The sequence below is a fragment of the Molothrus ater genome, chromosome 5, assembly GCF_012460135.2.
Source record: "Molothrus ater isolate BHLD 08-10-18 breed brown headed cowbird chromosome 5, BPBGC_Mater_1.1, whole genome shotgun sequence".
NCBI lineage: Eukaryota > Metazoa > Chordata > Aves > Passeriformes > Icteridae > Molothrus > Molothrus ater.
In genome coordinates, this window is record NC_050482.2 from 1,209,079 (window position 1) to 1,235,953 (window position 26,875).

At 49.4% G+C, this 26,875-nt stretch overlaps 1 protein-coding gene across 1 annotated transcript in view; it reads left to right on the forward strand.

Annotated features, from left to right (window-relative positions):
- Positions 1-412: 412 nt before the first annotated feature.
- Positions 413-26,875, forward strand: part of NRF1 (nuclear respiratory factor 1) — a 60,156-nt gene continuing 33,693 nt past the window's right edge. Inside the window, exons 1-5 of the mRNA XM_036400914.1 lie at positions 413-463; positions 14,200-14,431; positions 16,805-16,919; positions 18,943-19,069; positions 20,047-20,187. Coding sequence (XP_036256807.1) covers positions 14,209-14,431; positions 16,805-16,919; positions 18,943-19,069; positions 20,047-20,187 — 606 coding nt within the window. The 5' untranslated portion in view covers positions 413-463; positions 14,200-14,208. The remainder of the gene's footprint in view (positions 464-14,199; positions 14,432-16,804; positions 16,920-18,942; positions 19,070-20,046; positions 20,188-26,875) is intronic.

Genomic DNA, 26,875 nt, shown 5'->3' on the forward strand with positions numbered 1-26,875 from the left:
AAAAGAGCCTATTTTAAAATGATTTTTCTGTAACTTCCATTTAAACTGGCCTTTCCCACCATATATATGTCCAAAATAAATCTATTTCCGACCGCGTTCCCCTGGATTTCCACTCCAACCCCGGTTTCAGCCCCGCCGCGGCCCCGCGTCCCTCAGCGCCCCTGAGGCGGGAACGGCCGCGACCTCCCCAACATGGCGCCGACCTCCCGCCCATGGCCGCCCCCGCCGCCCTCGCCCTCCCCAAGATGGCGGCGGCGCGGCGCTATGACGCCATACGTCCCGCTCCCCCCCTCTCGCTGTCCCCGGCCTCCTCCGCCGCCGCCGCCGCCGCCGGTCCCCGCCTCCCGCGCTCGCCACCGCGGCGGCCGAGGGCGACTCGCGCCGCCGCCCCGCTCGCCCGCCGCCCGCCCTCCGCCCGCCGCGGCCCCGCGGCGCGGGCCCGCCGCAGCGCAGCCGCTCTGAGGTGAGCGTCCTACCGCGCAATCTCCTCCAGCCCCGGCGCAGCCGCACCAACGCGGGGCCCCCGCCGCCCGCACCCGCTCCCCCGGCGGCCGCGACCGCCCGGCCGCGCCGGGCCCGCGGGGCCGCCCCGGGGCCGGGGCAGCGCGGGGGGGCCGGGACGGGCGGCGCGGGCAGCGGCCACGGGAGCGAGGGCCGGGGGGCGGCGGGTGCGGGGAGGCCTCGGAGCTCCCGCCCGGGCTGAGCCGGGCCCGGCCGGCCGGGGAAGTTGGGCCGCGGCCGCAGACATTGGCGGGGCTTTTGCTTCGCCCTTTTCCCTGCTGTTCTCGGAGCCCCTTCTTGCCTGCTTTTGGCCCTCACCACCTTTTTTTTTTTAACCCATTATCCCTCCTTTTTTTTCCTCCTTCACCCTCCCCCTTTTTTTTTCTTCACCCCCCCTTTTTTTGCCTTCACCCACTTTTTTTGTATTCACCCCCACTTTTTTGCTTTCACCCCCATTTTTTTACTCTTCACCCCCCTTCTGTTTTCTTTTAACCCCCCCCTTTTTTTGCTTGTTGCCCACTCTTTTTTTTTCCCTTCACACCCCCATTTTTTCCCCTCACCCTCATTTTTTCCCTTCATCTCCCCTTTCTCCCCCATAATCAATTCGTTTGTAAAAGGCCTTAGAGATAAATGAGTGCAACCTTGATAAAGTTCCTCTCCATGCCCCCTTTCATTCCTCCCTTCATCTTTGGTGTTTTTTCCCCTTCACCTCCTATTTCTTGCCCCAGAATCACAGAACCAGTTAAGTTGGAAAAGACCTCTGAGCTCATTGATGAAGTTCCCCTTCATTCTCCCTTTCCCCCCCTTTTTTTTCCTCTCATTCCTCTTTTTCCCCTTTTACCCCCCCTTTCTCCCTCCCCTTTATTTTTCTTTACATTTTGCACATGTATAATTTTCCTCCCTCTGTACAGGAGGTTGGGAGCGACTTGAAACGTGTTAATCACTCACCTCCCCTCCATTAATATACCCAAAAAAGGGCTGTAAATTGCCTATAAAAAGGGGTGTAACTGGCTGTATATAAACATACCCAGAAAAGGGCTCTAAAACATCTGGCTCAGCACAGACCTGGCTGTGACTGAGGTGCTCAGGCCCTTTTTAGTGTAAATAATAATTAAGGGACAGAAATAATTCAGCTCAAGACTTCCTACATTTGAGGTTACCAAGTCTAAGCTTTCTTTCAGCTGCAGATGATTTTTGTTGTGTGGGGAGATGTTTTCTCTGTTCGAGTTTGGGTACTCTGCTTTATGTTTTTATTATTTTTCTCTCCTTCACTGGACTGTTATTTCCTGAATTTGGGATTTTTAATCCCTTAGGCAGGGCCTGGCTGTTGTGGTTTTGTTTCTAAGCCTTGTTGGTCTCTGAGCACAGTTTTAGACCCTCTTCCCACATCCTGAGAGGATTCCCAATGTGAACTCATCCTTTCTTCTCCTTCAGCCACATCACAATTGCTCCTTTCCAAATCCTCTCACAGTGATCTTTCATTTCCCAAATATTGAGGAAATGGGTGAGAGAATTGTTCATCTTTTTAATTGAAATTTTTGTGCTGGTGGTAAAACTGGGATCAATGATTTATTTTTTTCTCTTGAGGGTGAAAGAGGAAGTGCACGATGATGATGATGATGATGATGGTACTTGTGGGAAGCTGAGGATTGTAACAACCGAATTTTTCTGGGTTTTAACCTTGCCCATCCATCCCTGGAAATGTCCAAGGCCGGGTTGGATGGGGCTTGGAGCAACCTGGGCTGGTGGGAAAATGGGATGGGATTTATGGTCCCCTCCAACCCAAACCATTCCATGATTCCACCGAGTGTCACAGTGCAGGGTTCATTTAAATCCTCTCTTGTTCCTCTGTAGTTTCTTGGAGTGTTTTTGGTGTTTTGCAGAGCATCTCAGCTGGTTTTTGTGGAGTTTTGTTGCATCCTGGTTGTTTTCCATGAGCCTCGCATCATTTTTGTGAGGTTTGCTGATGAGCTCTTGTGCACAGGCCATAAACACAGCGAGCTGGGAGCCCTCAGCCTCATCCCTGCAGGTTTTGTGCAGGTCCTGGAATATTTTAGGATTTAGGAAATGTGGGGTCTGACAGAGGAGCCTTGGCCACCCCATTCCAGAGGTTAAATGAAACCATCCTGGAAAAGCCAGCCCTGCCAGTGAGAGTCCTTGGTGTGGGTGGGAGGTTGCACCTCTGTGCTGCTCCGTCAGGAAAATGGGAAATTTGGGGGATTAAGCCCAGGGAGGTGGTGGAATCCCCATCCCTGGCATTGTTCAGTTTGGCCCCTGAAGCTGAGGTTTGGTGGTGAACACGGCAGGGTTGAGTTGAAGGTTGAACTCGATGCTCTCAGAGGGCTTTCCCAACTTCAGTCCATGATTCCATGGAAAGGCCTCTTCGCTCCCAAGGGAGCTTGGCCACTGTGGGGTTTGTCCTGCCATTAAATTCCTGCCATTAATTGGCTGGAATTCCCTGGACAGAAGCCTGGTCAGCTGCTCTGATGTCCACCTGCAGCCCACAGGTGTCTTGGTGTGAGGGATTCTTCCCATGCTGGGGTTTCGTCACTTTTCTGTCTCTCAGGAGCCTGGATCACCTTTTTTTCAGCCTTAAACCAGGAGATTTAACTTCTGGCAAGCTCAGGCCTGGAATATTTCAGTCCTGTAGGGGAAACCAAGGAACCCCGAGAGAGAGAAGGAGCCCAGACTGGGAGCACTGGGGCCACTCTTGGTGTCCATCTCCCTTCTAGGGTGGTCATGTCCAACTTCTGCCATGTGCATGCACAAGCTCTGGGAATGTTTCCATTGCTTTTCCAAAGGAGGGAGGTTTCCATGCAGATTCTCTCTCTTGAAGGGTTTGGGAATTATTATTTTTTATGCATTACCTTTCTCTGATGTGGGAAGTTGTCCTCCAGGAAGGCAGCAGGGCACAGTGAACTCTGCTGTGCTCCTGAATCCCTTTTACCAAGAAAATTTAGTCCACCCTTTTCTACATAAGAACATTTTGTGCTGTCAGTAGGAGTGGTGGGGTTGTGTTGATGATTTTCAGTGCAGGGAGTTCTGTGAAATTCAGCCTTGGACTTTATCTTCCTTAGGCTGCTTCTGAAGTTGATCTGTGGGAAAAAACCACACAGTTCAGATATTTTGTGTTACCCATTACCCAGTGCCCAAGATGTTTAATAAAATCATTTTAAACCACTTTTTTGGGAGGTTTTAAAATAACTTCTGATGCACAGTGGGGATTTTACTGGTACTGTTGAGTGCCCCACTACCCTCTGCGGAAAGAACCTTTTCCAAAATGTGGCTTAAACCCCCTGACACAGCTCCAGCCATTCCCTTGGATGAAGTGGAACCCTGTCCCTGTGTGTGTTTAAAGGGGATCCATCCTCTTAGGGTTTGGAGTTCAGCTTTTTGTTAGGTCATTTTAATGCTTTCCCACACCCCTGCCCTGATCCATTTCTCGCTTATTTTAGTGATTAAATTTGTGTGTCTGCCCTCATGGATCTCTTCATCAGCTCATTTTGCCTGTGAATCCAGACCAGGTGAATAAATCCTGGCAAAGTCCCTGTGGTTTCCAAATATTGCAAATTACAGAACTCAGAACATCATTGGTGTCTTTTATCTCTTCAAACTAAAGCTGCCCCCAGAAGCCCTCACCACGTCCCAGCCTAAAGGCTGCAGTGCAGTGTGAGAAAAGCTTTAAGGTCCAGAACTGTGCAGGGCTTTGTGCCAGGGATGAGGAGCCTCTCACCTGTCCAGGTAAACCTGCAGCATCCAGGAGCTTCCAGCTTTGGGGAATTCAGCTTTGTTCTGTGCCCACTGCAGCAGTTGCAGTAGGGTTCAATATTTGTGGATTCCCCAATTCTGGTCTTTCTGCTTTTTTTTTTCCCCCCAAAACTGGTGGGGCTGCTCCAGTTGCCAGGTGGACAGTGGGGCTGGCTGGGATGTGTCCAGTTTCTGGGAAACCTCAGAGCCTGTTATCCTTTGGGAATGTCACAGCTGCAGCCAGGAGCTGTCCCTGCGTTTCACCAGAGTCTGAGAGGTTTTTCCCAGGATTTTGGAGCTCAGGCTGCGTTCCAGTTTTTTGGGAAGGACTCTGAGGCTGCTCTGGGTTTGCTGTGGATGAGTTGCTTGCCAGACTCCGAGAAGGAATCCAAGAAGAAGTCCAGGAGGGAATCCCTTGCTCTGCCAGATGGAGCCCAGGGAGCTGCAGGCTGTGTTTGGTGCAGCTCACAGCTTGTCCTGATCCACGCTGACATTTTCATGTCAATGAAATTCCACCTTGGTTTTTCCCTCCTGGAAAAAAAGACGTGGCTGTACAAAACCCCTTTGGACACTCGGGATGGCAGGTGGATTCCATCTCAGTAGGACTGGGAATTCCAGTGTCTCCTTCCTGATTTCCACCCTTTCTCAGGGACTGCTGCTTTTGCCAGGGAGTGTAGCCTGGTTTTGTGCTGGAGGATGGCAGCAGGAGTCTCCTTAGTTTAGAGCATTATTTTTGTTGTTATTTTTGTTTGGCAGATGTGTGAATTGTTTGTGTGCTGCCTGTGGTGCCTATAAATAATAAATGGGTTGCTCAGATCCTGCAGTGACTCGGAGGGAAACTCAACTTTTTCAGCCCTACAAAATTCACCTGACCTCAAATACAGAAGGAAAAAACCCATGAAAGTGTATTTTCACTCACAGACCACGTTTGGTTGTGTTCAGTGTGACCAAGGAAGCCAATCCAGAAGTAACTGAGTCCCTCCCACTGTTCATTACATAACCATCTAATTAAAGGAATCAGACAGGGATGACTTGGAAAACTCCATACTCTGGGTCAAAAATACTTGCAAAGCCACAGCCCAGAGTGCCCATGTTTTATTTATGCTGAGGAGTGCTGTGTAAATGAAGAAGTTTATTCTTGGTGTCAGCCTTTAGAGTCTCCTGCTGCTTCTGCAGCCGCTTCCTTGGGCACCAGGAAAATCCTTTAACTCCTGATTTCCCTTTGGGAGGAGAAGGGACTCCAACAGTGCTGCTCCCTTCCCTCCCTAGAAGGAGCTGGTGGATTCAGAGCTCTTCTTGTGGTTGCTTTGAGTTGAAAGTTGGGTTATTTTCAGGCTTATGAATTCTGCATCGTAAGCATTCCCATGGATTTAGGGGTAAATCGGTGAATTTGGTGCCTTGCTCCAGAAAGAAACAGTGAATTTCCCTGGGAATGGTTGGAATACTTCAGCCCTGATAATCTGAAGCGTGTGTAGATGGAGGTAGTGGTGGAAGAAGATCTGAAGGACAAAATGTGGCAGCAAATAAAAATCCACAGTCCATTTTCAGCAGGTGGAGCGTGGGGTTGTGGCAGGAGCTGTGTGTGGAATTCCCCCAGGATTTGCATACTGTGCTCAAGGCAGGAAAAGCTTTAGCCACAGGGTTAGGGTGGCTCAGGGCTGGAATTGCAGGGTGGCTCAGTTCTGGGTGCTCTCTGTGGGTCTGCAGAGTCCCCCCTGCCCGTGTGGCACCGAGGGGACACGGAGAGCGCAGCGCCCGGCCTGTTCAACAGGCTCTGTCAGCGTGGAGAGGCAAACCTGGGACCAGCATTTAAACCCAGCTTGGAGGTGCTTCCCACCTGAAAGGCTGGCAGGCAAAAATCTCTCTGGTGTGGTTGGGCTGGAAACGCAGGGTTTTTTTCCCCTCCAGAAAACACAAATGTTGGAGGTGCAGAATGTGAGGCTGCGAGTGTGACTGAGGTGGGATTTTCTCCTGGGATTTTCTCACGTACCTGCTGTGTTTGCACAGGGTCAGTTTCCCTTTCTGGGGTCGTGGAGTCATCATGGAATTGTGGAATGGGTTGGGCTGGAAGGACCTTACAGCTCATCTTGTGCCATGGCAGGGACACCTCCCAGTGTCCCAGGCTGCTCCAGCCCCAGTGTCCAGCCTGGCCTGGGGCACTGCCAGGGATGCAGGGGCAGCCCCAGCTGCTCTGGCAATCCCAGCCCAGCCAGGAATTCCTCATTGCCAAGATCCCATCCCTGGCTGCCCTCTGGCACTGGGAGCCATTCCCTGGGTGCTGTCCCTGCAGGCCTTGGCCCCAGCCCCTCTGCAGCTCTCCTGGAGCCCCTGGAATGTGCTGGAAGCTCTCCCTGGAGCCTTCTCTAGGCTGGGCACCCCCAGCTCTCCCAGCCTGGATCCCTGGGAACTGAGGGGCTCCAGCCCTGCAGCAGCTCCGGGGCCTCCTGTAGATTTGCTCCAGCAGCTCCATGTCCTTATGTTCATGAGTTCCCAGTGGATTTTCTGGGGAGTTTTTCCTCCTCAAGTGCGTATTTTGCAGGGCAGCCAAGCAGACGTGTTCTTGAACCACTTGAACTTAAAGAAGGGGTGGCCAGGCTGCCATTTTGGTGGAAGTTTGATAATTAAACGTGCTTGGGACTGTACTGTCTGTTCTCACCACGTGCTGATCTTGACTTAATGCCTTGTGAGGACTGAGTCCTTAAGGTGACCCATCGTCATTTTGGGCACCACCATAGAAAAAAGGTACAAAGGTATTAGAGAGTGTCCAAAGGAGGGACACAGGGATGAGGAAGGGGCTGAGGGGCAGCTGAGGGGCCTTGGTTTGTCCAGCCTGGAGGAGAGGAGGCTGAGGGGAGACTCACTGGGAGCTGCAGCTTCCTCAGGAGGGGCAGCTCTGGTCTCTGCCCTGTGTGACCAGGGACAGGATCTGAGGAAATGGTTTTAAGCTGTGTCAGGGGAGGGTCAGGTTGGATATCAGGCTGGGTATCAGATAGATAGATAGATAGATAGATAGATAGATAGATAGATAGATAGATAGATAGATAGATCATATATATATCAGCTCTGGCACAGCCTTGAGGCTCCAGAGCTCCAGGAGAATTTGGACAGTGCTGCCAGGCACAGAGTGGGACTGGGGTCTCTGTGCAGGGTCAGGAGTTGGATGGATGTTCTGTTCCCGTGGATCCTGTCCAACTGAGGATATTCCCAGATGGAGCCAAGGCTGGACAGAGCTCGTCCATGCTGGGCACGTGGTGATCCTTCCCACCCCGGAGCCTCCACAGCATCTCTGTCCCCTCCCTGTTGCTCAAACCTTTCTGTGTCACCCATTCTCTCTTCCTGTGGTAGTCCAGCATAACCACTAATCCTCTCTCTCCACGAAAGAGGATTAAAATGGGCACATTTGCACCTTACAGCGGCCAGGCAGGGCCATGCTCTGTCTTTTCCAGCAGTAATCCCAAGGGCTGCACCTCTGTGCCCAGCCAGGAATGCTTCAGCCAGCACCAAACAGCAGCCTGTGCTCGTTGGGTGAGGAAGAATCCTTAAAAGACAACTTCTGGCTGTTAATTAAAAGAGCTGAATTGACTAAAGATGAGTAACTCGCTTCACGCTGTTAGAACGACTCCTGGGTTCTGCAGGTCTGAGGAAAATAGGTTAAAATTGGGATTTCTGTGTGGCTCTTTGAATAAAATGCAAGAGTTATAAAGTATTACCTCAGAGAGTGGCATTTATCATGTCCTGGTTCCTAAACCTGTGGCAGACCACGCATCCTGCAAAAAGATTTGAGGGGAAAAAGGTGCTACTGGTGGGTACTGGTGAGGGGGAGTCACCCCAAATGCTGCCTGTGAAGCCTGCAGAGCCTGGGGCAGGCACGGGAATGCCAAATGAGAATTCCATCCAGAGGTTCACGGTTCTGGGTGCAGTTTCACTGCCAGGTTTGGGTTTCACTCGGCTGCCACAGCCTGGGATGCGGTGGTGCCCTTCCCGTGGGTTTCCAAATGGGAATTGTGCCCTTTTCTTTCTTGGACTCTTCCTGGGGAGGGCTGATTCCACTGGGATGTCGTTTCTTGGTGCCAAAGCTTGAGAAGAGTCTTCAAGGGCAATCCACCTCATCTTTGTGTTTACCCCGTGGCTTCCTGCTGGTGTTCGGTGCTAAATATATGAAATTTAGCTGCAAAAAGGGCCCATTGCAAGTCCCATTGTCCCTGATGGCAGCTCTCAGCAGCACGTAGGAGCCATTATCCTAATAAATACCTGTGAAATCCTGTTGGTTTCTTTTCCAGAGCTGCCACAGTGAAAGTTTTTCCCCTGCAGGGGGATTTCTTTGCTCTTTGATGTGAGATTGTGACAAAGAGAGCGCGTTAATAGAAGGAATTTTGGCTTTGTTTGCTAGAATTCATTTGATTTCAGGGCTTTTCACGCCGAGACCAGGAGCATTGGGTTTTTGGTATTTTTTGTACCCCGTGCTAATTAAAAGGATCATTTTACTAATGTTATGCCACAGGAGGACGCTGTGGAACGAGAGCTGGATCCTGGTGTTGCTCGAGTCACCGTATCTGTGCCGAGCACGTAAATGAGATGTTCACTTCAATCTTGATAGGAAGGGAAAAAACTGGAGTGTCTTATCTTGCTTTGTGCCTGGTATCAGCCGTGCTGCTGACAGGAGTCAGTGTCTCCAGTCCCGGAGAGTCTTTCCCATCCAAAACCTTGAGCAGCTTCTGGACGGGCAGGTGCTCCACTGGAGGGAAAAAAAAAACAAACAGTTTTTTAGCAGGTTGTGGTGTTGGCTTCAAAGTTTTCCTCATGAACAAGAGAGCTTTTTTTTTTTTTTTTTTCCCTTGGAAAATGGGATTTTGGTATTTAAATGCGCGTTTTCAATGAGTTGTGGCAATCAGTGAGATATTAATCGAGCTTATCCCGGTGAATGGTGGTGTTTGCTTATCAGACCCGCAGGGGTGATTCCCTCTAGGCGCAGTTTTATACAGGAGAGGTGTCAAGTTCACCCTAAATAGGAATTAATGAACGATACTTACCCAGTGAGAGATGCCAATGCAATGTGGAAATCAAGGAAAGAGCTGCATCTGTGTGACTGGGAGTCTGGAATCACCTGCTGGGGACACCTGGACGCCCTCTCTCTCCTGTCCCCGTGGAGAAAAGAGCAGGAGAAGCTCTGGGACTGGCGTGGCGGTGGTTGATTGGTGGGAGTGGGGGCTGGTGCTGTTGGAATTGGCTGGCACAGAGCTCCTGGTTTCTCCTGGAAGTGCTTTCTTCACCAGCACTCTCAGGAGATGCCGGGAGGGAGCTCCACGCCCCGGCTCGGAGGTGGATGAGATGCCAGGTTGGCCCAGATGGAGGAGAAACCGAGCCAGGACAACACCAGGAGTGGCCATTCCTCCTTTTTAAAGGTTGCCCTCTAATCCTCCCCTCAGCTGGAGCAGCCCCTCTGAGCCAGACCATGCCAGGAACCACCAAACCCAGCTCGTGTCTGGCCATTCTCATGGAGGGAAGACACAAATCTCTCTGACCACTGATTTCAATCTCATCTCCTGGTAAAAATCATGGAATACATCCCTGGGTTTGTGTTTGTTCTCAGAGGAGGTTGGCTCTCTGTGGTTGTGACCATCAAAATGTGATGTAGCAGAAATCTGCAGGTGCTAAACCAGGATGTGCCTGCTCTCCTGAAAAACTGCATAGAGGGTCTTGTGCCAGAACAGGAAAAGCAGGACTGGACAATTTCAAAGGTCTAATTCCACTCCAACAGGGTTTGATTTTATTAGGAAATGGCCAGTGATTGATTTCCTGCTAAGATCAGTTTTCACTTAGTAATTATCCCAGGCTGCCTCTGCGGGGAAATCGGAGTTTATCGAGATGCACAGCCAGAAGTGTGGAAGAGCTTTTTAAAGAACACATTCCTGAGCACTCAGTGCAGGGGAAGTGCTTTCCAACCTGATTGAATCCACCGAGTGTGACCCAGTTGAAAAATCTCCCTCACATCACGTCAGCCCAGCTCATCAAAGGTGCTTTGGATCCCTCCCCGTCACGAGCTGCCAGCCGTGCCCGTGGTGCTGTGGCAGGGAGGAGGAAGAGGAGTGGCAGCCACAAACTGTTGGTAGATCTTGAAATAAAATGGAAGTGGGGTCTTCCTTACCCTCCTGGGAGTGAGGAAGCAGCTCAGCAGGAGCAGGGAAGTCCTGGGTGCCACCAGCAGCATCTTGGGAAACTGCTCCAGCCTTGTTCTGTGGCTCGTGGAGATGAAGCAGCAGTTAGTGGGGAATCTCCCTCCCAGCAAAGGGAAGGGGAACAGCAAACAGTGGCCAGAACCTGATTTAGGGGGTGATTTCCTACAGAGAAGGAAAGGGTGACCTTCCCCAATGTCCCTTTCATGGTTGTATCCTAGGAGGGATCCTCTCATGAGAGGACAGAGCAAGCAGGTCTCTCAAAAGCTCCACAGAATTCCTATTTTGCTTCCTTTCAAAGTTATTTAAACCACCAAAGAAACGAGACCCAGTGATTCTTTTTATTTATTGCTGATCTGAGCAGGGTTTCAAATTAATGAGGTGTGGGCTGAGTTGGTAAAAATGGCATCATGATTTAACATTGCAGAGGATAAATGCTCATCTCCAGCTTCAGTCTGTCTCAGTCGTGTCTCCTGCAGCATCTGAAGCAAAACCTCTTCAGTGGGATAAAGGTTTAAAATCATTCCAGGCCCTGCCTGTGTAAGGGAGTTTTTCCATGGTGCTGCTGTTTCTCGTGATTTTTTCTGGTGTGGGATTTTCATTTTGGACTCAGTTTTAAGCACCCTTTAAGCTGTATGGTGATGGTAGAGGATGGTGTCTGTGGGGGTTTTATGGGCTGAGTTGTGACTTGTTAGAATCACACCACAGAGACCTTCATTTCAATCCACGTGGGTTTAAATGTGGTGTGGAATTTATGGGGTTTGCAACCAGTTCCTGTTGTTTTCTGGTGGTTTGAGTGGGGCAGCTCTGCTGTTTCCTCCTGCCTCTGGTGTTCCTCCAGTGATGCTGTCAGCGGCCACTGGTCAGGGCTGACAGGACACCAAGGGAACCCCTTACACACTCATGAAGCAGCTGCACTGTGTGGTGAGAGGGACTTTATCCTCATATTTTTCTATAAACACTTTAAATGACTTTAAAACAAACTACTGGCTGTCATCCAAGCCTTCTGGACTAAGGAGGTGTCCAGAAATGTCCTTGCAGTCACCGCTGTGTCATTAGGCTGTCCCTCCTCCTGAAACTGCTCTGGTTTTGGGAGAACACCAGGGATCACCCTTCCTTTCCCGGGGTGGGGAATGCTCCTCTCTAAAGGATGAAGGGAACAGCTTTCCTTTCATCCCTGTGCCCAGATCCCTGCCCCAATCCAGGCCCCATCCTTTGCATGTGTCACAGGGGTGCTTGGCTGGCCCAGCTTGGTGACACCTTCACCTGCCAGCCAAGGTGGTGGCCCACAAAGCCTGGCTGTGGTCAGGAATCCTTTGGGAATAATTTGAATACGGGAATGGCTCCCCAAGGTTTCAGTGTTGGTGACATTAGGTGTAGGCTGCCTTGAGTGCAAGGTTTAGTTCCAGTGGTTTCATTTGTTGTCTTGGGGTCTTGTCTCCTGACTTTAAAGTCACTGTGCTCTATCAGTCATGTTCTGATCACATCTTCCCATGGGTTTTTTAAATTTTAATAGTCAGAAAAGCAGCAATGTCCCCTTTCAGGAAAAGCTCAGTGTCTTGGGAAATCTGTTAAGCTGGTCCATAAGGATTTACTTGAGATATTTTTTCCCACCCATTTTTCTGTGGTGATGGCAGTGTGAGTTTCATGGCAGGAGTTTTAGGCTGGTTGTTCCTCCACCAGGAGTTTTCAGTTTGTCTCAATGTACAGATATTATTTTCCTACCCATTTTTCTGTGGTGATGGCAGTGTGAGTTTCATGGCAGGAGTTTAAGGCTGATTGTTTCTCCACCAGAAGTTTTCAGTTTGTCTCAATTTGCACCTCGAAGTCTCAGTCCCTTCCTTGCTGGCACTGTTTGAACTCCTGCTATTTTTGGATGGTTCTAATATTACAACCCAAGTTGTAAACAGGGTTGGACAACAGCAACATCAGACTCCAGCAGCTTTTTTTGGGAGGATTGGGAGTCTGAAGCTGGTTTGGCTTTAGCTGTAGCCTCAGTAGGTTTGTGACAGTCTCACAACAGCAATTCTGCTGTCCCTCAGGCTGGAATATTCCAACCCTTCCCCAGCACTGCCGATCCCATCCCTAACCATGTCCCCAGGGTCTGTTAAATCCCTTCAGGGATGGGGGTCCAGCACTTCCCTGTTCCACTGGCAATCCCTTTGGAGAAGAAATGTTCCCTAAAATCCCATCTAAACTTCCCCAGCACAACTTGAACCCATTTCCTCTTATCCTGTGGCTTGGGAGAAGAGACCAACTCCCACCTGGCTGCAACCTCCTTTTTGTTTGGTCAAAATACCCCTCTTGACAAAATGGTTTGGGTTCCTGTGTCTCAGTGACCCCTCATGGCATTCTGTGATCTGTGTAAGTCAGGAGCTGTAATTCCATGACTGTTCTTACCAGGTCAGAACCTTTTTTTAAATTTATTTTCTTATTCCCTGCAGCTGGTCACCTCTTTCTGCTCTTTGCCCTGAGCAGGAGCAGATTCCCTTTGGGGAATCTCTTTTTGAGGGTTGAGGTTCTAATTCTCCTGTTGGAAAATCTCTTAGGGATGTGCCTTTTCTTTGCCACAAACGTACAGCAGGCACAGACTGAAAATATCCCTGCACCTCCCATCCTGGTCCTTCTGCCCAGATCTGTGCTCCCAGTGTGTGGTCCAGGGCCCTGCTGGCTCTGTAAGCTGCTGCTTTGCTCGGTGCTTTGCCACTGGATGCTGTAATAAATCAGCTTTCTGTGATATTTGTGCTTGGGCTGTGATGGCTTTGCCTCTTTCTGGACTCTGAGTCCAGGTCTGGGCCCCTCCCGAGCAGAAAGATCCGGAGGGGCTGGAGTGTGTCCAGGGAATGGAGCTGGGCAGGGTCTGGAGAGCCAGGAGGGGCTGAGGGAGCTGGGAAGGGTCTGGAGAGCCAGGAGGGGCTGAGGGAGCTGGGCAGGGTCTGGAGAGCCAGGAGGGGTTGAGGGAGCTGGGAAGGGTCTGGAGAACCAGGAGGGGCTGAGGGAGCTGGGCAGGGGCTGAGCCTGGAGCAAAGGAGGCTCAGGGGGCCCTGGTGGCTCTGCACAAGTCCCTGCCAGGAGGGCACAGCCGGGAACAGGGACAGGAGCAGAGGGAACGGCCTCAGGCTGGGCCAGGGCAGCTCAGGGGGGAATCAGCAGGAATTTCCCCATGGAAGGGGGCTCAGGCCTTGGCAGGGGCTGCCCAAGGAGATGGTGGAGTCCCCATCCCTGAGGGTGTCCAAGGAATTCCTGGATGTGCCACCTGGTGCTCTGCTCTGGGGAGGGGACGTAGGTTGGACTCGATGATCTCAGAGGTCTTTTCCACCCTCAGTGCTCCTGGGATTCTGTGCTGGCATCTTTGTTTGTGTCCTGAGCTATTGAGGTCAGAGGAGACTTTGTGTCACCCTCAGGCCTCTTCCCTGAGAGCTGGAACTTGATGTGGCAAAACCAAGTCCCACCTTTGACCGTTCAATGGAGAATCTTAGGGCTGCAGGGTCCTTGGGGACCTTCCCTCCAGCAGAGATAATGATGTCTGGGTGCCGTGTTCTTTTTGGAAGTGTGGATTTTTCCAAACTCTTTAACCTAAAGAGTTTTAGGTTAAAACTCTCCTGGCTCTTGGCAGAGTTATTTCCCTCTTGCAGACACCCTGAGGGAGGAGGTGATCTCTGTCCCTGCTGCTCACAGCCTGGCTTTTTGTCACGGTTTTTTGTCACATTTTTTTGTCACGTTTTTTTTGTCACACCTTTTTGTCAGGGTTTTTTGTCATGGTTTTTTGTCCCGGCAGTGACTCTTGATGGAAGAGCACGGGGTGAGCCAGGCAGAGCACATGGCTACCATCGAGGCGCACGCCGTGGCCCAGCAGGTGCAGCAGGTGCACGTGGCCACCTACACGGAGCACAGCATGCTGAGCGCCGACGAGGACTCGCCCTCCTCGCCCGAGGACACCTCCTACGACGACTCCGACATCCTCAACTCCACGGCGGCCGACGAGGTCACCGCGCACCTGGCGGCTGCAGGTAACGCCCGGGCGCTGCTCCGTCGCCTCTTGGGGAAGGTGAAACGGGAAAGCCTTGTCAAATGGGATTGTCTGGCAAGAGTTTGGAGAATATGGAAACTATAAGCGAGATTGAAATGAAAGCAAGCTTTGAGATCCCTCAGTTACTGAACAACTGGAAAACAATGGTGTGGCCACTGAAGGTGATCCCCTTTTGATGGAACAACACCCTCTGCTTGCAGACAGGCCCAAGGGGCAGAGCAGACCCTACAGCTTGGCAGAAGGTGCCCAAAGAGGAGTTTTTAGGGTTTAAAATGTAGCACAGTATGGTAATGTAGGGATTCTTATAGGCTGTATGGAAATGCTCTAGGATTTGTATCTTGTACTGGATTGGTCAGTGAGAATATGCCACCACCCTGACACACAGGGGGGCAGCTCCTGCTCTCACTCTGGCTGTGGATTGGTTTGTATTACTGCGTTGTTTATTTTAGATTTTATTTTCTTTCCTTATAAAGAACTGTTATTCCCATTCCCATATCTTTGCCTGAGAGCCCCCCTTAATTTCAAATTCATAACAATTCTGAGGGAGGGGGTTTACATTTTCCGTTTCAGGGGAGGCTCCTGCCTTTCTTAGCAGACACCTGGCTTTTCAAACTCAGACACAGGCCTAAAACAGTCAGGTGTCCTTGAGTTTCAGGCCTAGAGAGGAATTGTTTTATCTGAATAAAATGGGAGAACAGCAGCTGACAGGCTAAGGAGTTTTAGAGTTATACACTAAAGCAGTACAGGGTCTGAAAAATAGAAAAGCTAGATCCTAAGACATCACTATTCCATCTCACCCACAGGAATATTCCACAGGAAATTCTCCCTGCTGGCCACTTGAATCCCACATCATTTCTGTGTGCATCACAGAGGTGCTGGGAATTGCTGCTTTGCACAAAGGTCCCTGCTAAAATGCTACCTCAAGTAACAAAATTAAAATACCAAATATGTCAAAGAGCAAAGATTATTTCAGGCCCCACATAAACAACAGCAAAAACTAACCCAGGAGTGCAGCCTTGCTGAGTCAGGGAGCTCACATGCCAGGCCTCTCTCCCTGGGAGATCCACAGAAAATCCTGACATATCCAGACTGGGAAGGTACTTCAGAATCACAGATTCCTCCCAGTGAGCCAAATGTCCTCCAGACTGGCCCTAGTGGGTCTGCATTGGCAGAAAAATGGGGTGATGATAAAGCACTGAGTCTGGCCTGACTCTGTATCAGACTTGAGACCAAACCTGTGAGGTTCCACCACCCCCTGAGCATCCCATGCCTCTTGCTTATGAACTTTCCACCCTCCCATCCTGCAGGAATTTTTCTTTCCCCTTCCCTTCTAGCACACAGGATTTTCAGGCCTGGGTGGTCCTCAGAAGACTCTGGGAGAACACTGCTGGGAACTCTGGATTTCACATTTCTTTTCCTGTAGAACACTGCTGGGAACTCTGGATTTTACATTTCTTTCCCTGGTAGAACAGTGCTGGGAACTCTGGATTTTACATTTCTTCCCCTGGTAGAACCCTGCTGGGAACTCTGGATTTTACATTTCTTTCCCTGACAGGGCACTGCTGAAAACTCTGGAGTTTACATTTCTTCCCCTGGTAGAACACTGCTGAGAGCTCTGGATTTCACATTTCTTTCCCTGGTAGAACCATGCTGAGAACTCTGGATTTCACATTTCTTTCCCTGGTAGAACACTGCTGAAAACTCTGGATTTTACATTTCTTTCCCTGGTAGAACACTGCTGAGAGCTCTGGATTTCACATTTCTTTCCCTGGTAGAACCGTGCTGAGAACTCTGGATTTCACATTTCTTTCCCTGGTAGAACACTGCTGAGAGCTCTGGATTTTACATTTCTTTCCCTGACAGGGCACTGCTGGGATCTCTGGATTTTACATTTCTTTCCCTGGTAGAACACTGCTGGGAACTCTGGATTTTACATTTCTTTCCCACTAGAACAGGTCCTTAATCCCTCAGGAAAGGCTCAGACTCCTGATGCTGTAGTTGAGGTGTCCAAGCAGGATTTGTGGAGCTGTACCTGGTTTCCTCTTCCCAGCCACCAGGATCTCCTCAGTCATTCAAAACTTGGGAGTTTTTCAAGATAAAAACACAGAGTTCTGTGAGTGTGAGGAAAACTTTAGGCTGAAAAATGTGACTTTCACCCAGGACTGAGCTGGGATTTGGCAGCCTGGGGGATGGAGCTTTCAGCGCAGCGCTGCAGAGCAGAGCTCAGGGAGGGATTGGTGTCCCTTGGCTCTGCTGGGGACACCCTAGGCACCCTTCCCTGGCAGGGGGGCACAGTGCCAGTGTCCCTCCCGAGCTGCTGGAGCTGACTGACCCTCTGTGCTGTGCTTTGCAGGCCCTGTGGGGATGGCAGCAGCCGCTGCTGTGGCAACAGGGAAGAAGCGGAAGCGGCCGCACGTGTTTGAGTCCAACCCCTCCATCCGCAAGAGGCAGCAGACACGACTGCTCAGGTGAGCACCCAGCTGGCCCTGCCACCTCCGTGTCCTCCAGCCAGCTCTGGTGGCCTCTGTGGTCACACCGAGTGCTGTCCAGGAGTCACCCAGCTCGGGGGTTTTTTTTTGGGAGTGCCTTTCTGGAAGCCAGGAAGTTATAAGTTATATTTAAGTTTGGTACATTTACATGTCAGGGGTAAATCAGGGGTTTAGTTGGCATTAAAGGGTTAAATTGCAGCTCTGCTCATCTCTGATTCTGTGCTCACCAGGACTGACACTCTGGTGGATCCATTGTTGTGTTTTAACCCCAGTTATCTGTCACAGTGATATTCCAAGATACCCATAGTGGCTTTAGCAGAAATTGAAGCTCCTTCCATATCCCAGCTCTGCAAAGGATTTATCTGCCTCACAAAAAAAATCTTTTGTGCTTGATTAAACCATTCTGGGGATGAATTCAGCATGTGTATATATCCAAATTTCCTTTGCCATTGTGAAGACTGGCAAAGGAATCTCAGGCAGGTATCTCCCCCGGATTATTCTTCCTAAAATTGTGCTCTAAACCCCACGGTGAAGACTGCAGGGTTTAGAGCACAATTTTAGGAAGAGTAACCCAGGGGAGATTCCTGCCTGAGTTGAAACACTTTTTTTTGGCTTTAGAAACTTCCAGTGGAGACAGCAGAGCTCCACAGCCCTGCAGGTGCTGCATTCCAGGTGCTCTGAGGCTCTTTGCCACCTGATGGCCCCCGAGCCACAGCAGAGCTGAGGGCACTGCGCAGCCCTGGAGACTCCACCCAGGTTCCGTGCTCTGGAAACATTTGTGAACATCGGCTGCTACTGTTCCCTGCCTTTTGCAACAAAGCAGTTCCTGCTTTTTATGCTGTTTGGGATCTCATTGGACAGTTAAGGTTTAATTGTTGGGCAGAGTTGCTGCTAAATAATAATCCTTGGGAGTGAACTCCCTGCCTTTTACAGCTCCATTCTGGTTTTCCCTCCTTCCCCCAACTCAGCCCTGTTTATTACAGTTTCTGTGTTTATTGCAGTTTCTGTGTTTATTGCAGTTTCTGTGTTTATTGCAGTGTTTCTGAAGAACAAATCTTTTTCTCCCTTAAATATGAACAATATATTTTTAAAGAAACTGCTCGGTGAAGGAATTATTTCTTCTCCTTTCACGCAACTACTTCATTTTGCTACATTAAGATAATGACAAAACATCATTTTTTTTCCCCACTCTGACCAGTTGAACACATGTTTGTGCTTGATTTTCACCCACTGGGAATCAAGTGGTAATTCCAAACCCCTGACAGTGGGATCTGTGTGTGGCTGGTGGTGCTTTTGGGCAGCCTCAGGTTCTGAAATGACCAGGACAGGGCTGAGCTGTCACCTCATGGACTGCTCGGGTTTTCTGGGGAAAATACTACTTCTCTCTTGCTTTTGGAGTTTCTGCCACCATTTCTGGCTCTTGCACTGCTTAAAAGGGAACAAGAGGCAGAAAATATCCAGCGGAACGTTTTAATTCCGAAGGGAGTTGCTGATGGGGCAGGTGTTGGGACACCTGGGTTTCCTGTGCTGAGCTGTTGCAATATTTCCAGTTCTTGCTTATCCTGTAGCTTGAATTCCTCCAGATCTGGTTTGAGCAGGACTTTGGTGCTGGAGAATTGCACTCCTGTGATCTGGATGTAAAACAACCTCTGTCTGCAGGCCTCTTGATGAATCATTCAGGTGCTTCAACAAAACACAAGTTTTGTGTTGCTGAGGCAGAGTGAAAGTGCAGACTCTCGCTGCCCCAGCTTTGCTGCTCTGGTGATTTCTCTTTTTACATCAATGAGAAAAGGAGAGAGGGGAGAATAATTGACATTTGAGCTGCTGGGTGACTGCAGGGAGCACAGCAGGCCTGTGGAACAGAGGAATAAACTCCATATGTGGCCAGGCTGAGCAGCTGGGGCTCTGTTTCTCACCTGCTTGGTGCAGGGGAGCTGGCAGCCAGAGGGGTGGTGTTTGTGCTTTCAGCTGGTGCCCATTGCCAGTTTCTGCTGTGTTTCAGGAAGCTGCGGGCCACGCTGGATGAGTACACCACCAGAGTGGGGCAGCAGGCCATCGTGCTGTGCATCTCACCCTCCAAACCCAACCCTGTCTTCAAAGTGTTCGGTGCTGCACCCCTGGAGAACGTGGTAGGTGTCCCTAGGAAAGTGAGGAAGGAAATTCCTCACCTTCTCTGCAGGTTTTGTTCTGTTCAGGGCAGCCTTGGAAGCCTGGTAGGGATCTGAAGGTCATGTTAAAAACCCTGGAAACCAGAGATTAGGTTTTATGGAATACAGTGCTGGACCTGTTGAGTCAGTGATTTCAGAGATCTTTTCCAGCCTTAATTTTCCTCTGACTCCCTGACATGAGGGCAGCACTGAGGTCCTCTCTTCTCTGCAAGAATGGCTGCCTGGCACATCTCACCAGGGGGAATAGCATGGATTAAAAATCAGAGGGAACAGGTCATGATCACAGAATCCCAGAACCCCTGAGGTTGGAAAAGACCTCCAGGATCATTGAGTCCAAGGTGTCAGAACCCCACTTTGTCCCCAGCCCAGAGCTCTGAGTGCCACATCCAGGAATTCCTTGGACACCTCCAGGGATGGGAGCTCCAAAGCTCCCTGGGCAGTCCCTGCCAAGGCCTGAGCCCCTTTCCATGGGGAAATTCCTACTGATGTCCACCCTGAGGCTGCCCTGGCCCAGCCTGAGGCCGTTCCCTCTGCTCCTGTCCCTGTTCCCTGCAGCACAGCCCAACTTGTCCCCTCCTGGCAGGGACTTGTGCAGAGCCACAGGGTCCCCTCTGAGCCTCCTCTTGTCCAGACTAAACCCTAAAAAATGACATGTTTAAACTCAGCTCTGCTGTCTGCACCTTATTGCAGGCCCTGCCCAGGACAAGTTCTACTTTGAGAACTTTTCCTTTCATCCCACAAATTCTTCCCTTGCCTGTGTTACTGCAAGTTTCATCAGCAGGGCTGAGTCTCGGGGGGCTGCTGGCTGCTTCCTGCCAGCTGTGCCCCTGTTTGCTCCTCCTGCTCTGCAGCACCTTGGGGAAGGTGGCTGGGCCTGCACCCTGCTCCTCTCCTGGTGCTGCTCACCGTGTTTACCTGAGCCTAACAACTCCCCACAGGTCCGCAAGTACAAGAGCACCATCCTGGAGGACCTGGAGTCGGCGCTGGCCGAGCACGCCCCGGCCCCCCAGGAGGTCAACTCGGAGCTGCCACCCCTCACCATCGATGGCATCCCCGTCTCCGTGGACAAAATGACCCAGGTGAGTGCACAGGTGACTCCGGTGAGCAGCCAGCCCTGGCACAGGCAGGGGAGCAGAGGGATGCTGGGCATCCTGCAGTCACATCCTGTTGTTTTGTGTGGCTGCCTCTCCAGGGGATGGCTCTGATCTCTTCATTCCCCTGGGGCTGTAACAGCTCCGGTTGTGCTTGGAGGTGGAGCTTTGTTAGTGGTGCTGATTTGCTCTGTGAAAAAAAAACTGCTGCTGAGGAGAGCTGAGGCTGCTGGGAGCATTCCCTTTGGAGCTGGTTTTGGTACCTCAGAAAGTGGGAACAGAGAAAATTTCCCTGTTTGTTCCATTCTTTGCCACAATCTTTTGGCACTGAGGTTGGGAAGGTCTCTCATGGACACCTTTCTGTGTCCTGTAGTTCATTCTCTCTTCCATTTCTTGCTGTGGGTTGGAGCAGAGGGGGAATTTGCTGCTCAACCCCAGCTCAGACCCTGAGTGAGATTTTTTTGTTGGAGCTTTGTTAGTGGTGCTGGTTTTCTCTGGGAAAAAAAATGGTGGGGAGAGCTCAGGCTGCTGGGAGCATTCCCTTTGGAGCTGGTTTTGGCACCTCAGAAAGTGAGAACAGGGAAAATGTGTGTTCCATTCTTTGCCACAATCTTAGGTGTCAAAGTTGGGAAGGTCACTCAGGGACACCTGAGTGTGTCCTGTAGCTCATTCCCTCCTCTGTTTCTTGCTGTGGATTGGAGCAGAGGGGGAATTTGCTGCTCAACCCCAGCTCAGACCCTGAGTGGGAGATTTTTTTGTTGGAGCTTTGTTAGTGGTGCTGATTTTCTCTGGGAAAAAAAACTGCTGGTGAGGAGAGCTCAGGCTGCTGGGAGCATTCCCTTTGGAGCTGGTTTTGGTACCTCAGAAAGTGAGAACAGGGAAAATGTCCCTGTTCCCTGTTTGTTCCATTCTTTGCCACAATCTTAGGTGTCAAAGTTGGGAAGGTCACTCAGGGACACCTGAGTGTGTCCTGTAGCTCATTCCCTCCTCTGTTTCTTGCTGTGGATTGGAGCAGAGGGGAAATTTGCTGCTCAACCCCAGCTCAGACCCTGAGTGGGAGATTTTTTTGTTGGAGCTTTGTTAGTGGTGCTGATTTTCTCTGTGAAAAAAAAATGGTGGGGAGAGCTCAGGCTGCTGGGAGCATTCCCTTTGGAGCTGGTTTTGGTACCTCAGAAAGTGAGAACAGGGAAAATGTTCCATTCTTTGCCACAGTCTTTAGGCACCAAGACTGGGATGGTCGCTCATGGACACCTTTCTGTGTCCTGTAGCTCATTCCCTCCTCTGTTTCTTGCTGTGGATTGGAGCAGAGGGGAATTTGCCAAAGGTTCAACCCCAGCTCAGACCCTGAGTGAGATTTTTTTGTTGAAGCTTTGTTAGTGGTGCTGGTTTTCTCTGGGAAAAAAAATGGTGGGAAGAGCTCAGGCTGCTGGGAGCATTCCCTTTGGAGCTGGTTTTGGCACCTCAGAAGGTGGGAACAGGGAAAATGTCCCTGTTCCCTGTTTGTTCCATTCTTTGCCACAATCTTTAGGCTCTGAGGTTGGGCAGGTCTCTCATGGACACTTTTCTGTGTCCTGTAATTCATTCCCTCCTCCATTTCTTGCTGTAGCTTGGAGCAGAGGGGAGTTTAAGCCCAGATCAGACCCTGATGGGATATTTTTGTTGGAGACAGGGAATTGTGTGCTCTGGGCATGTGGGAAATTCCCTTTCTCTCCAGGTCCAGCCTGACCTCACTGCTGGAAGAAAGTGCAGGGGACTCCCCAGGGAAGCTTCATCTGGAAGGAAATCTCCTTCCCAGGGATGCAGGACCTGAATTCAGGCACGTGTGGCCTGCAGGAGGCTCTGGCTACACCCAGTCTGAGGCACCACAACAAGTTTTAAATGAAAAATTAAATTAAAATTTAAATTAAAATTAATTAAAATTTTGCTGAAAAGCAATTTTTTTTTTTTTCCTGAGGGAGTAGCAAGATGGAAAGGGCAGCACACAAAGAGGTCAGAGCAGGGCAAAGATGTGCAGATTTTTCTGTGCTCTGCAGAGGTCACACCCTGCTCAAAGCACCATTTCCATTTCTTAGTGCAATCAGACAAGCTCACACTCATAATAAAATTATATTGAGCTTACTGTGCTTTGTCTGGTACAGATAATTTCCCCAATCCCTGACAAAGAAGACAAAAATGATTTCTTGGATTTTTAAACTCCTGTGAAAGGTGGCACTGCAGGAGCTGCTCCTGGCAGCTTTTGCTGTGTACCAGGAGCAGTTCCCCATGGAAATGTTTTTCTCCTCCTGGTCCTGCAGGGCCTTTGCTCAGCCAGCCCAAAGTGCTGATGTAGAACCTCTTCTTTCAAATCCCCTCCTGCTGCTCTATGGTAAAAAACCAAGGATTTTTTTAGGAATGGCCCTCATTGTTCCAGCACTGTGAGGTAGCTCAGAAGAGCTCTGCAGAAAGGTTTCTCCTGAGCTGGGCACAGAGGTGCCATCATTTATTGTGGGAATCTTGATTCCCAGAGCTTCCAGTATAATTATTTGTATTTTCTAGTAAAAAATCAGCTTTTTTTTTTTTTCTCCTTTTTTTTTTTTTTTTTTTTCAGCTAAGTTGCACAAAACCCTATGGAAAACTGGAACTAAAATAAATATAAATGTAATTAGGATGGCAGGGACTGGAAAAATGAGGCCTCTGCTTTCAGCAGGTGCCAGCAGGCAGGTGTAGAGGTGTCATCAGTGAGGAGGTGAAAATAATTCTCCTTTTAATTGCTCTGCTTCCCCAGTGGTCTGGAGGGAAATAAAGCCTTTATTTCCCTGGGCAAAGATGTTTCTCCAGCCTTGGGAATGGAGAGTATCACCCACCTGGGCTGGGCAGGAAAACCTGTGTTTTAGGGGGATTTTCAGCCTTCACAGAGGGGGATCTTGGTGCTTTCTGGACTTTGGTGACAGCTGAGTTTGCCCCTCAACTTGTTCTCAGCTGCTCGTTGATGTGATTGAGGAGTAAAATTGGGTAATCTGAGCTTAACCAAGCTGAGCTCAGTGCTCCAGTCAGCTCTCACTGTTTTATGAACACGTGATTTGTCCTTTAAGCTGATTTTTTTTAAGCCCCTGTGATTTATAACCTGCTTGTAGGAGCCAGTAAAAGCTTTTCCGGCACCTACAAGCCATAAAAAAACTTTATAAAGTTTTTCAAGGATCATCATGGTGCCTGTTCACATCCTGAGAGCTGCATTCCTGCTCTCCCAGCTGGAGCATCCAGGGCACATGGCAGGGGGAGAATCCTTGCTGGAATCAGCTCCCATGCAGCTGAGCCATAGCCTGGGTGGTTTTATGGTCCCTTCCAGCTCTGGGCATTGCACAGGGATGGATTCAGGGCTGAGTGTTCCCTTCCAGCTCTGGGCAGTGCACAGGGATGGATTCAGGGCTGAGTGTTCCCTGCCAGCTCTGTGAGGTGCAGCAGGGATGGATTCAGGGCTGAGTGTTCCCTTCCAGCTCTGGGCATTGCACAGGGATGGATTCAGGGCTGAGTGTTCCCTTCCAGCCATGGGCAGTGCACAGGGATGGATTCAGGGCTGAGTGTTCCCTTCCAGCCATGGGCATTGCACAGGGATGGATTCAGGGCTGAGTGTTCCCTTCCAGCTCTGGGCATTGCACAGGGATGGATTCAGGGCTGAGTGTTCCCTGCCAGCTCTGGGAGGTGCAGCAGGGATGGATTCAGGGCTGAGTGTTCCCTGCCAGCTCTGGGCATTGCACAGGGATGGATTCAGGGCTGAGTGTTCCCTGCCAGCTCTGGGCATTTCACAGGGATGGATTCAGGGCTGAGTGTTCCCTTCCAGCTCTGGGCAGTGCACAGGGATGGATTCAGGGCTGAGTGTTCCCTTCCAGCTCTGGGCATTGCACAGGGATGGATTCAGGGCTGAGTGTTCCCTTCCAGCTCTGGGCATTGCACAGGGATGGATTCAGGGCTGAGTGTTCCCTTCCAGCCATGGGCAGTGCAGCAGGGATGGATTCAGGGCTGAGTGTTCCCTTCCAGCCCTGGGAGGTGCAGCAGGGATGGATTCAGGGCTGAGTGTTCCCTGCCAGCTCTGGGAGGTGCAGCAGGGATGGATTCAGGGCTGAGTGCTCCCTTCCAGCCCTGGGCAGTGCAGCAGGGATGGATTCAGGGCTGAGTGCTCCCTTCCAGCCATGGGCAGTGCAGCAGGGATGGATTCAGGGCTGAGTGCTCCCTTCCAGCTTTGGTGCAGTTCCTGTTTTTCCCTCTCCCACTTCCAGGTGCAGCCGAGGTCCTGCATGGCCTCGACTTTGCTTTTCCCGTAGATCCCGAGGCTGGGCTGTGGGGATGTGTAGAAAATTCCAGCCACAGCTTTTGCTCTGTTCTCAAAACCATTTTCCTTGGTGTTTCCAGCTCTGGAGAGCCATTGGAATACAGCTGGCTGTGCTTTGGGCTGTTGCATTTGGGAATGGGATAGCTCAGTACCATTAATTCTTGAATTTAACGTTAAAGGTGAAAACACTGAGCCTGTGTGAAAGGGTGGCAAAGAAACATTTCTCACAGTTTCTCCCAAATCCTCCATCCTGGGGGTTACCTGAGCCCTTTCCAAGAGCACAAACTGAGGGTTTTTCAGCAGAGGTTTGATTTTTGGGTGTTTCCTGGATGGTGCCAGCAGAACCGTGGCTCCTGCAGGTGAATGTCCCCCCTGTGCCCCAGGGGTGTGGGGGACATTACCTGTGGCAGAGCCTGGCCTCGTTAGGGCACTAATTAGCCAAGTCCTCTCTCCTGACAGAGCTGCTGATTGTCTCCCCGTGGATTAAAGACAAACCCTCCTTAACAAGTACCTTGAGCCCTGCCCTGCCATGGAGCAGTAATTGATGCAGCTGGAAACAAGGAGCTCTGCTGATGGCAGGGCAGGAAAGCAGCTTTTAACTGGTTTTGCAGCAGTCCTAAATGCTGAAAATTCTAAACTTTCTGTACTAAAAAACTCCAACCCCCAAAAGAATCCTACGTTTAACCTAAAGCCATAAACAAGAATTGTTAATAACACTAAAACTGCAAGTGTGTAGTTAATTAAATATCACAAAGTAAAGAACTTAAAGTTTAGAGTTTTAAAATATAATATATATATTATTTAAAATACAATATATATATATTTATATTATATATATTTATATTTATATATATAATATATATTATTTAAAATATAATATATATAATATATATAAAACAAAATAGAAATTTTAAAAGAAAAACTAATCCTTCTTCCTTGTTCTTCATAAGTTTAAATAGTATTTTATAACTAAACAAAAAAAATCCACATTACAGAGTTCAAATAATTAATTAAGTTAAAAATAAAAATAATTTAAGTACAATTTCTTAATTAAATAGTTTAACCTCAAAAAACCTTGTACAAAAAAAGTTAACCATTTTGTAATTTATTAATAGAATACTATAAATATAAAAAATATTATAAATATATAATTTCTTATATTATATAAATTTATAAATAGTTAATATTTATGACCTATTTAATTAATTTATTTTAATATTTATAAATTATTCCTTAATTATTTAATTTACAGAATTATTTATATAATTTTATATATTATTTTTATATATATAATCTATTTGTATATATAATATACATTTATATACATTATACATAATATATATATATTATATATTATATATTATATTATATATAAATAGGTATATAATTTTATATATTATTTATATATGTAAAATTTATTTATATGTATAATATAAATTTAAAAATAACAAACATCTAAACCTAAACACAAAACACCATCTCTAACACTTCAATTCCAACCTTACCAAAAAAAAAAAAAAAAAATAAAACCAACCCAAAAATCAACAGCACCTCCAAAAAACCCTGCTGCTATCAGGTTTATTTGAATAAATTATTGGGCAGAGTTGCTGCTAAATATTACTCCTTGGGAGAGAAGTCCCTGCCTTTTCCAGCTCCATTCTGGCTTTCCCTCCTTCCCCCAGCCCTGCTCACTCAGCCCTGTTTATTGCAGAGTTTCTGAAGAGCAAGTTCTTTTCTCTCCTGGGCTATGAACAATGTAATTTTAAAGAAACTGCTCTCTGGAGGAATTATTTCTTCTCCCTTCACCAGGCTCCATCCAGGGAACCTGGAGCATGTCAGGGTGGGTGTTGGCCCTGCAGTGGAAGGTGGATCATGGACAGGCTGGGAAAAAGGTGCTTTAGGGCATATTCCATGAGGAAGGTGGAAAAGGCAGCTGGAAATGAGTTCATGGACAGTTGGACAGCTTGGAGCCCATGGATGCAACATCTAGACTGTGTCCAGAGAGGGGACCAGAGCTGGAGCACAGGGAGAAGGGTCTGGAGAACTTCTGAGGGAGCTGGGCAGGGGCTGAGCCTGGAGCAAAGGAGGCTCAGGGGGCCCTGGTGGCTCTGCACAAGTCCCTGCCAGGAGGGCACAGCCGGGAACAGGGACAGGAGCAGAGGGAACGGCCTCAGGCTGGGCCAGGGGAGGGGCAGGATGGGGATTTCAGGGAAAATTCCTTCCTGGGAACAGTGGTCAGGTGCTGGGACAGCTGCCCAGGGCAGGGGTAGAGTCCCCATTCCTGGAGGGGTTTCAAAGCCCTTTGGATGTGGCCCTTTCAAAGCCCAAGTGCCTGTGGATGTGGCACTTGGGGACACGGTCAGTGGTGGC